The 11,735-nt window shown below is 38.6% G+C and overlaps 1 protein-coding gene across 4 annotated transcripts in view; it reads right to left on the bottom strand.

Moving 5' to 3' along the window:
- Positions 1 to 2,726: 2,726 nt before the first annotated feature.
- LOC103177436 (phospholipid scramblase 2) overlaps positions 2,727 to 11,735 on the bottom strand; it is a 29,805-nt gene continuing 20,796 nt past the window's right edge. For all 4 annotated transcript variants that reach the window (XM_007891578.2, XM_007891579.2, XM_042334650.1 and 1 more), the window contains 4 exons: positions 8,170 to 8,331; positions 5,968 to 6,129; positions 4,854 to 4,948; positions 2,727 to 3,953 (listed from right to left, as the gene is read on the bottom strand). In XM_007891578.2, the coding sequence (XP_007889769.1) occupies positions 4,889 to 4,948; positions 5,968 to 6,129; positions 8,170 to 8,331 (384 nt within the window). In that variant the 3' untranslated portion in view covers positions 2,727 to 3,953; positions 4,854 to 4,888. The remainder of the gene's footprint in view (positions 3,954 to 4,853; positions 4,949 to 5,967; positions 6,130 to 8,169; positions 8,332 to 11,735) is intronic.

The following is an 11,735-nucleotide window of genomic DNA, read 5'->3' as shown; positions in this document are numbered from 1 at the left end:
CTTGTCTGTAGAGGACATCAGAGACTATCCCAATCCTATTAATATCCAGCAGCCACAAAGGTGCACTTTCTTTGAGGATGCGAGGTGCATGTTCATCACTGATTCAAGATTCAGGAACTACGTTATAAACTGATGATAAAGTGAGGTTTAGGGAAAGCAAAGCAGATGAGAGCAGTATCGAGGTGTGAATTTCCAAGACAGACCGGGTAACAAAAAGGGTAAGGAGTAAGAAAAACCTGCAGCATTCATATGGACATAACCATTTTCGGGTCTTTAGCTGTCTCCTGTTTTCCCACTTTCCCTCTCACAATTTGTAGTAGCAGCAGCCATCAGCTAGTTATAGCAGGAGCAGCAGCAAGCAATAGGTGAAGCTGGTAAGCTAAGTTTGGGATCCACATGCATCAGCTTTACATCTCACCCAGACCAGTCTTTCTGTAAACAACAAACAATAGCTCCTTTATTTACTCAAAATGTGCCACAGAATCTTTAAAGTCCACCTGAACTGTCACATAAAACATCTTGGTTTTACGTCTCATCCAAAGCACTGCACTAGAATGTCAGCCAAAAGCATAAAGTCAAAGACCCAATGTGGTGGCTCAAACCCACAGTCGAGAGTGCTGCCCCCTGATGTCTGCTGCTGGCTGCCCTATTTAATAATAATACTAATGTTCCTGCATTTGATAAGGAACCTTATCATGTTGTGGAGAGGTGCTCAAAGTGCTTCAAGGTATATGCTGTAAAGTGGATTGACAATATATTTTTGTATTTGCCTACAAAAGACACAATAACTGCACTTCACAGTGAAATCCTGTGAAACACTTTGCTGCTGCTGCTGTTGGTCTACAGGAGTGGGTTTACAGCTTAGATTAATTTAGTGCAGTTACAGATGCACTCCACCAGACAGCAGTGTTAGAATAAACACTTTTTGTATACTGCTAGAATCATAATAGATGTTGTGAATGGGTTAACTTTTAAGTTAAGTGTGGGGGGCAACTGGACTGACAGTCATGGGATTGGACACATCTGGTTTTCTCTGTTTTTGAAAGAATAACAGGACAGCTTTGGAAAAGGGCAGGGTGTCACCTCTTATCAGTAAATGACAACACGCCCACAGAGATAACGGTCCAAGGTACCGGGTCGACACAGGATCTCAATTTAGCAATAAGTCGCTAGATTCTGACAGGGCCTGCCAAGCGACAGAAGCAACCCTCAAGAATAGCAACTAATGAGCAAGTTGCTTAAACTAGAGGACCTTGGTACCATCCCGAGATACTGATAAGAAATAACCAGCGACTTAAAAGGAATGTACTAATGATCCCACACCACAAAATAATGAGCACCAGATACAGCCCAAAACTGATCAATCCTCTATCTAAAGAGAATTAGATAACAGGGGTCTTAAGGACAAGGTGTATGTGTGCTGAGGCACGTGAACCCAGCATGATTTCAGCCAGGTGATCTAATGTCCGCACCATGATTGGATGAACATTGGTAGAAGAGGTCCGTTAACTTTGTGAACAGGGCCATCCCGGGTCACGGAGACAAGGGCACGGGAGATGGAAGACTGAGAGCTAGAAACACTAAGACTGAGGATATCAGATGGAAGATTGAAAGCTGTAAGCAAGAAGACTGAAAGCAAGAAGAATCAAGCTTGTGTGCTGTAAAGACACAGTGTTGAACTCGAGATATCTACGGTGGTATTGTTCTAAGATCTGTTGATTGTACCGGCCTTTGGTCTGACCCATCGGGATATTGGGGAATAACGAACAAATAATAATAAACAGTCAGATATCTGGTTGCAAACGGATTATGGCTGATTTTATTTTCTAACAGCAGCAAATATTCATCCTGCGGCAGACAATACATTTTACAGTTACACAGTACTTTTCACAGCAGGAAGGGATAGTGAGGGGAAAGATGACAAAGCATGGTCAAAGATGTTCGTTTTGAGGCGAGGCTTGAACAAGGAGAGGAGGAACTCTGGGGTGGAGTTCTAGACAGATAGAAAGGCTGAGTGAGATCACACAGTTGGACTCATTTCTGTGAATTTATAATTTTTTTTCTCCTTTTCTTCACATTGTTGATGTTCACACCAAGGATTTATAATTTTATTATAAGGGTAACATCTGCAGCCTTTTACAACTGATTTGATGAGATAATTTGTCACATGAGAAGCCGCATATATTATCCCAGAGGGACTCCAGAATCAAGCTCCAAAGAGCAGGGGCTGGATGATTGAAAGCTGTCCCACTGACGATTTGGTGGACAACACGAAACCGCATAGGACAGCATTATAGGGAGAAAAAGATCAGGTGCTGCAAGTACAAGTTTTGCAACACCCCCACTAGGTATTATATCATTGTATTATTATGCAACTGGTTTTTTTTACATCAAACTTGTAGAACTGGGTTCTCACTGGATTCGATCCGAATTCCAATTCTCTGCTCTTTTCCTATTCCCTTTTGTTTTTTCAACATATTTATCCAATCTCCTTTAAATGGGATAATTTTAATTTATAATATAATAATAATCTTGCATTATCACGTCATTGAGACATCGCAAAGCACTTCACAGAATATATTGTAAAGTGGATTGACTATATTTTGTGGGTGAAACATGGCAGCCAATTGCGCACAGCAGTGTCTGAAAAACAGTCGGGGATTGAGTGACCAGTGAATTATTTATTTATTTTTTGAGGGGATGATTACCCTCAGGAAGCGATCTGCCAATGAACTTAACAACCAGGTTCCTACTGACTGCTAGGTAAACAGAGGCTAAACTTCAATAACTCATGCCAAAAACAATCCTCTAACTTCCACTTGCTGTTTCCAGTGATAATCCTGATCTTATACCCCTTATTGATTCACCATCCAGGTCCAATTTTTCTCTATCCATTCTCTCAAAATGTTGAAGTTCTCTCTATCCTTTATCCAGTGATAGAGTCCAACAAACAGTTATGAGGTAAATGATCAATTTACTCAAGGAACCGATGGCCAGATCTGTACAATCCAATTTTGGTTTAACCAAGAACTAGGAAAATTTCCACCCGGGTCTAGATTTACTTTATATCTGTAACATTTTAGAGCAGCCAGAATTTACCAAAATTATGGAATTTAAGACTCAACTTCGAACCTAATTTTGGGTAGTTCTTAGGAGAACTGATGGAAACCCAACTTCAAAATTAAGTCTGTATTTAAGAATATGTTAAATTCTGAACACTCTGAAATGCTACATAAATAGACCTGGGAATAATTTCCCCCAGTTATGTATAAATTTGCCATCACTTCTGGGCTTTTTGCAAACTATCACAATGAATATAAAGAGGAAGTCTGCAAATGATGATACAATTGAAATGTGTGACAAAGATCATTGTGTAAGGCATCATCAGTAACTGTTTTTATTAAATATACTTTACAAAAGAAAACATCTGGTTGCTGCACTTTACTTAAGTAAAATCTAAATCTTTAGTGCTGACATTCATGTTAACAAAGTATAATTTGACATAGATGAACAAGTTGTCTAATCTTAATTATAGTGTTGACTAGAATTACCACAATAAATAAATACAAATATGGAACATGTTAATTGGAAAACTACAATTGTGAAGAGGCAATGCCAGCTGTACTGATAAATCAGCATCTGCTTTGGTTAGAAAATACTGTAAGGTGTACAAAATAAATTACCAATAATATGAAGTGAAAAGTTATCTTTGCAAAGTAACCAATGAAAGCATTATTACAGAACGATTGACTTCAAATCGTGATAGAAAATAGTGCAAATAAATGTTACATTTTGCAAAGTAACCAAGTCAAACATTGCAATAGCACAGTGGACTCCAAATTCACAAAGAATTCTTGTTTTCATCATCAATTCTGTGGTGAAATTAAAGCAGGCACATTATTGACCTCCATTGTGCTCAAGGAGGTCACCTTTAAACCCTTCAGTAACAGTTCCTATGTGGAAAAAAAAGTTAAGCAATGAATAATTTGTATTGATCACAACACAGCAATAAGATATTCCTGTGACCTATACTAGGCAATCAGTGTGTGTATTTAGATCTTAATACAAAACAAATTAAACAAGCCCACATAGTTCATTTTAAATACAGTATAAAATGTGTTTACGTCCCTTTATGCTAACCGTATGCTGCTCAAGACAGAATGCAAGAAGCCAGAATCTTCCTCATAAGTCTATCTCACAGTTTGAAAAAGATCATCTGAAGGTGCCCGAGTAAGACCTTGGGTAGTTTCTCCAACAATTTACCTTCCCTTCCCAGAGGAACCTTCTGGCCATCACTGTCTCTCCCTGTAAGCATAGCTGAAACTTGATGTTTAATCATAATGTGTGACGTATCCCGACTATAAAAAAAAGCATGGAAAGATAAAACCCTATTCATGTCCACTCCATCCACAGTCGAGTAAAACCTACACTAACATGGATACTTGCGGCCTTGTGGGACACTGCATGGGTGAAAATTGCAATTTGCACACGGTAATGTCCCACAAACAGTCATGAAGTGAATGACCATTTTTTATTTCTTTTATTTGATGAATTGTTGGCCAGGAAACCAGGAGTAACTCGCTTCTCTTTTAAAATAGTTCTATGGGATCTTTAGCCTCTACCTGGATAGACAGGTTTAAAGTCTCATCCGAAGGGCAGCACCTCCAACAATGCAACCCCCCCCAACCCAGCACTGGGCTGGTGTGTCAGCTTAGATTATATGAGTTCAAGTCTTAATGTGGGCCTTGAACCCACAACCTTCTGATTCAGAGGCAAGAGTGCTACCACTGGGCCAGCCTAAAACACAACACCCACACCCAAGTATGTTCTATATGAATAGACCTAGATCTTACCATGACATTTTCCATCAAGATCCAGGATTTTGTCACTATCCTAACTGCCAGCCTCCTTGATTTGCACCAGAATTTTGTTCAAAGTACATGAAATCCTAAGAAAGAGAGAAATAATATCAACTATCACATAGGCTTCAAGGTTTACGCGCACTACTGTAAAACAAAACGAATGTCTGCCAGTGTCTATAATGGCCATTGTAAAGTTTCTGTGATAGTTTAAAGGGTAAATGTATTGGTGGTGATGCACTCACTAAGATGGTCTCTGGTCGGTGCTGGCACAGCAATAAGTGTTGCATAATAATAGTGTTATAATTGACCACGGTATCTTTAGGCTCAGTCAAGTCCACTAGGGTTTTAGTAAAATCCGTTGAAATGTATGCCAGTATAGATATTTGAGAAAGACTAGTTAGGTCTCAGATGTTATGACTCTGTGGCCAAGTTACACTCACTGCCCAGACTTAATACAATACAAATTACATTTGTATAGCGCCTTTCACGTTGGGAGGAACAACCCAAGGCACTGGACTTATACCTGAAGAACAGTTTGTTGCCTGAATCAGTTAGGGAGCTGATGCTTCCATGCAGACAAATTCTAGGACAGAAATTACTGGTTTCAGGATAGAGAAAAAAAGGGAAGATTTGGAAAAAGTAATGTTGCAGTTACACTGCACATTTAGCATCTGTGCCATGCTGTGTAATGTACCAATATTGATGCCAAATGGGGAATACAATGCTACTGATTTGCTGTAATATGAATCTCTAGCTCAAAACATGTTTTCAAGAACGTTCCCTGCAAAATAACTGCAGCTAATGGAAAAAGCAGAATTTTAGCACAGGGATGTGCACAGTGCAGCACAGGTTGCCATCATTCTAGGCCAATAATCTTCAACACTACCAACTCCTCCTAGCAGTGCCAGCAAACATGATACTGTCACTCATATTGCTCCAAATATGGTGCTAGCAGAAAATTGGATTCACATCCCGATAGTGAGACATGGCCTCCTGTTGAGTATTGTGAACTTTCAAAGTTTGAGTTCATCACTATTTTAGCTCTCTCAGCGCGCCACCTTTTCCCCTCATACACTGCCAATTACAAAAACATTTTACCACTTACCACCAGTAAGCATGCCCCAAGAAGAACTGCCTTAACTTTAACATCCAAATCCATAGGGAACTGAATTCCAAAGCTATCCGAATCAGTGAACATTTCTCGACTCAGCCCTGACCACTGTTTGGTTATCCTACCGACAATGTTGCTTTCATCCAGACTCACCACCTATTAAATAAAGCAGATAATATTTGAACAAAGCGTCAACATTTTCTTTTCTAATATTCTCCCTTTTCCTCCTTTTAATTCAACTAGTGCATAGCTCGTGCTGGTGTGTGAAACTATTCATATCAAGCCTAGTTGCTGTTTGACTATGGGACATCACAGCTGAGATGAACCTGTTTTTTCACCCAACACCCACTTACATGCACTTTCCAGTATGGGTCTCTGTATAGCGTTCTGGAGTGATGACCTTGACTTATATTTACCCTCTAAACCAGGGGGCATTGAGGTTAAATGTAGCACCTCAAATCCCTTTCATCTTTGTGCTACACTGGGCAGTGCCTTCGGTAATTAGTATTAACAAGTATTGTTAGTACTTAGTACTAAAAGACCAAGGTTCATCCAGTTCGTCTTCCACCATCCTGGAAGTCGCATGCTCATGTCATTTCCCAAACTATACACTATATAAAACATTTAAAAATGTAACTTTTTACTGATTCCTCTCAACTCCAGAATCAATAGTCTAAACACTATTTCCACATAAATTAACTTGAAAGACATTGGCCAGAATGAAACAGGGCTCCCTGTGTTATTCCACCTACACAAGTTCTTGTAGGTTGATTTTCTGATGGTTTGAGAATCATAATGCTGAAAAATAAATGTTCCAACATTTCCACCCAATGAATCTGCTGGGTCAGTAATACACAATAGCACAATATAACCACTGCATTCTTAATATCTTGTAATTCATATAATTCACAATTAAATATTTTATTTTTCAGTGTGAGTTATCACAGAAAATAGACATTAGGCAACATATGCAAACAATTGTAAACACAGCTGTATTGATTACAGCATGAAAATTGCCCACATTCAGAGGAAATGACAGGAACCCTCAATTATATAATTAACCAGGGCACTGCTGATGACCAACTAACCAGCCTGGCTTAGCGGCAGGACTTGAAGGGGCAGATCAGTGACAGAGAGAAGGGATTGTTTCCATTCAGTTCCAGCAAGCCAAATCCCTAACTGGTAGAGCAAATGCTGTGCAATATCCTCCCAATATTAAGGATGCTATACAAATGTAAATTGTTGTTATTTGTCCTGGCTGAACATGCAGCTGGAATCTTGCTCTCAATGACAAGCTATGCAGTTTTAGCTGGTTAAACTCCAGCAGTACAATACTCCAACACACAATCTGGGGTCCCCAAGCCTCACCTTGTGCTTACTACTCTCTGGAATTAGATAAGCAAGTGAGTCCCTCCAGAAAGGGAGTGCACTTCCATACCAGACACACCGAAATGCCCCTGTGTAGGTAAATAAATGCCTACATATCTGGAACTCTGTCTATTTTGGATACTCTTAAGCATGGTGATAGGTTTCCACGTGTATCAGACACCCAGCTGACCAAAAAAAAATTAACCAATGAATGATTTATTAATTTGTCATTATCAATTTTAATTTAGAGCTTTATAATAAAATTTTACCCCAAATTAATTTGGCCATTTCAGTCAGAAAGTTTGAATTGATTGTTACACCAATAAATTACACACTACAATTCATTTTAATGATATTTTATATATTTTAAGTATTCAGAATAAAAAAATCTAATCAAATGGCACAATCAAAGGATTTTTATTTAAAAGACACGTCTGAAATTTTAGGTTTGGCACACTTTTGATGCATTAGGTTAACGCTCTACCTGTTCTTTGTCCCACCTGGACCTAGTTTGCTGGACAGCCATACAAATACAATACAAATTTACATTTATGCGGTAGCTTTCACATTGGGAGGATATCCCAAAGCACTTAAAAGGCTTGGCACCTGATCTGAGAGTGGGAGCCGAAGGCGGTAGAGAAGGGAAAGATGGCCTTAAAATATACAACTTTCACGCACACTTATGTTTGACAATGCTTCAAATGACCCACTTCATCTACCACGAATGTACAAAGTATAATTAGCTTTGCATCTACCTGTGTAAATAGACATCTCTTGATGGCGTTTTCAACCTTCTGCTTTTACCTACTATTATTATTGCCTACTTACTTCAAAGCCTACATCACCGAAACAATTGAATGCCAAACAAGGGCCTTTGATTTTCAGCACAGTTTCATGTTTTTCATCCTGGACATTGAATCTAGGTTGAAAGGGATGCCACTCCTGAGTAACATAGCCAATAATATTTCCTGGGGGTGCCTCAACTTCCATCTGCAACAGGTAGATAAAAACAAATAAAAATATTGAAGCAAAGGTAAAACAGCATTATACATTATGCTGAACATTAAAAGAATAAATCAGTTAATGATTTATAAATTAAAAATTAAGTTAGATGGAATCATGTCTTGTATTTACATAAATGTTGAGGTTTATTTTACAGTAATTGAACTCAAGCTACTAGATCTTTGTGTATGTAGCAGCTATAATTAAACACCAGTTTCAGGGAGGAAAGGAAGTGAAAGCATCATGACAAGCCTGGGAGATTGGAGGAGCAGGTACAAAAACAACCAAATAAATGAGCGAAAGTGCAGTCAAAGAGTTACATCTCGAGATGGATCTTGAACAAGGTGAGAGAAGGAGCAAGTCGGAGGGACTCTGGAACGGAGATCCAAAAAGTGGGGGCAGAATAGCTGAAAGCCTGGGCTCTCAAAATAAACAGAATTTCTTTTTTTATTATTTTACAATAAAAACTTCAGACTTGTGTAATAATAATAATCCTTTTTGATATACTCCATTTGATATACTTATCACGTCTTCAAGACGTCTCAGAGCGCTTCACAGGATATACTGCAAAGTGAATTTGATTGTATATAATAATAATCCTTGTATTTGATATAGCAATTTTCACGCCTTCTAGATGTCCCAAAGCGCTTCACAGAATAGACTGTAAAGTGAATTGACTGTATATTTGTGGGCGAATGCGGCAGCCAATTGCGCACAGCAATGTCCCACAAACAGTCGTGGATTGAGTGACCAAATTAGTATTATTTTATTTATTTATTTTGAAGGGATTATTACCCCCGGAAAAGCGATCCACCAATTGACTAACAACCAGGTTCCTACTTACTGCTAGATGAACAGAAGAGCGTGGAGTAAGGAAACTTGCCCAATGTTTTGCCCTGTCCAGGAATCAAACCCAGGCCCTCTCGCTTGCGAGGCGAGTACTCTAATCACTAGGCTACAGGACTCCATATTGAAGAGATATTCATTCCCTTCCTCGTGCAAGCTTTCACTCAGTTCTGAATTCAGTGCAGCACAAATAATCCGTTGTTTCTTTGGCTGTTCTACACTAATGCCATCCAAATATTTGCATCTTCCTCATCTTTTACCAATGGGTTACAAACAAAAGCCTGTACTGTGCAATAAAAAGCTTCCACACCCTTTTCAGTAATTAGAAGAAACAAATTAGGAAATAAACACAGGTTCCTGCAGAAAATCCACATACCAGAGCTGAAATATCATATTATCTATAATTTACTATCCTGACCAATTGTCAGAGCTTTTAATCTTCATGTAGCTTTCCCCTTCCTTAAAATGCATAAATAATATTAGTCATACAATCTACTAGTTTCCTGGTACTTGTCCAGCTAACCTGTGAAGATTTAGTTTTGCAGGGTCTTCCATGCAGGGAAAGTCTATTTCTTATTGATGAGCCAGACAAGCATCAATAATGCCCTGGCTTACTGTAAACCTGACAAGCTTTGCTAGCTGTGCTTCCTCAGGCAAGTTTCACAGTAAGGAGGCCTGAATTACTTCCCCCACATGCATGGCATCCATTTTATCAACTTCAAGTAGGTAAGTGGTTGAGTGACTCCATCAGGATTCAAACAGAGGATCTCTAATTCTAAGTCAAATCAATTACCAGAGTATTCCTATATACCCGTATCCCTAACCAGACACACATAAGGCTCTGCAAGGATATTCATGGATAGAACAATTACCTAACCATTGCCAAGGGCTACAGGAAGATACATATCCATGGAAAACATATGGGCTTGAATTAAATTACAATTCTCAAACAACTGACCAATTAGTGTAAGGTTATTTTGGTTCTTTCAAAAGCAACTAACCTAATATTAGCTTACATCAGAAAAATTGGATACAGCTCATTGATTTCATCCCAATTTTACTTTTTGCTTTTAAGAAATATTTATTATTAGGACAAAGTACAGAAATGGTAGTGTTCGATTAACTGATGATCAGGGTGGTGTAACGCCATCCAGCAGTTAAGTGAACACCTTGCTAATTTACACCTTATAACAATACAGAAATGGTAGTGTCCGATTAAATTATAATCAGGCTGCTGTAACTATAGCAGTTAACTGTACATCCTAACTGACATCCCACTACAATATTGTTGCTTAATGGTTAGAGCACTCGCCTCACAAGAGAGAGGACCTCGGTTTGATTCCCGGCAGGGCGAAATGTTGGGCAAGTTTCTTCAGTCCAGACACCTGTTTACCTAGCAGTAAGTAGGAACCCGGTTGTTAGTCGATTGGCGGATCACTTTTTTCCGGGGGTAATAATCCCATCAAACAAAAAATGAACAATTATATTTCAGTCACTCAATCCACGATTGTTGGTGGGACACTGCTGTGCGCAATTGCTGCTGCATTTCGCCCACAAAATATACAGTCAATTCACTTTACGGTATATTCTGCGAAGTGCTTTGAGACGTCTCAAAGATGTGATAAAGCGCTATATCAAATGCAAGGATTATTATTATTATACCAAATGCAAGGATTATTATATGATGACTATTGTTATATTCATTCACCATATGCAATTCATTGTGCCTTTTGTTAAGGCATGTATAAATGCTGGCATTCTTGCAGTATGGTCACAATTACAATTTGCTGCAGATGGAGAGGCAGAGAAAATTCTTCCAAGATAAAACATCCCTGGGGTAAAAAACTCAAACAAGGGTTAGATTTATTGTATTTATGTAAGATTTGAGTAAGCAGAAATTGTCAAATTGTTGAATTCAGTCCAAACTCTAAAGCTGATTTTGTGGTAGTTCGAAATTATGAGTGGGTTTAAGAATTTGCTACATCCTGAAAGATTAAATAAATAAGAGTAAATACAGGCGCAGGTGAAATTTCTCCACACAAATCTCCGTGAAAGAAAAAAATGACCCCAATATCACTTATATTATAGCGAATTTGGTAGCAATCATTGTGGGTCTCCCCTAAACTGCTACAGTAATGTAGTTTGATGGTCCACATGCATTTTTGAGCCCTCTTTAAATCTCAATGGGAATCAGCACTTCAAAGCCCCAAATCCTTTTGAAATGGCAGAATACTGTCAGAAACTGGCAACACTGGCAAAAAAAAAACAGGAGAGGGAGGAGTGTAGAAATTAGTGGTTGACACTATCCATCATATAGAATGTGCAATAGACAAAAGTGGTGCAACTGTAATACTGTATGTCCAAAATGGGAAGTCAAGGTGGCCAGTGTAACAGTGGTGTAACAACCTATAATAATAACAGTAAGATTATTACAATAGACCATGAATCTCAATCAAATATATTTGAACCCAAGGAATGCACACACCTACCACAAAATAGTTTAAACAAACAAATCTATGTGTTTTGAAGAAAAAAAACACTACACA

The sequence above is a fragment of the Callorhinchus milii genome, unplaced genomic scaffold (assembly GCF_018977255.1).
Source record: "Callorhinchus milii isolate IMCB2004 unplaced genomic scaffold, IMCB_Cmil_1.0 Scaffold4, whole genome shotgun sequence".
In the NCBI taxonomy this organism is placed as follows: Eukaryota; Metazoa; Chordata; class Chondrichthyes; order Chimaeriformes; family Callorhinchidae; genus Callorhinchus; species Callorhinchus milii.
The sequence above is the reverse complement of the archived record's forward strand: the minus strand, read 5'-3'. Positions and strand labels throughout refer to the sequence as shown.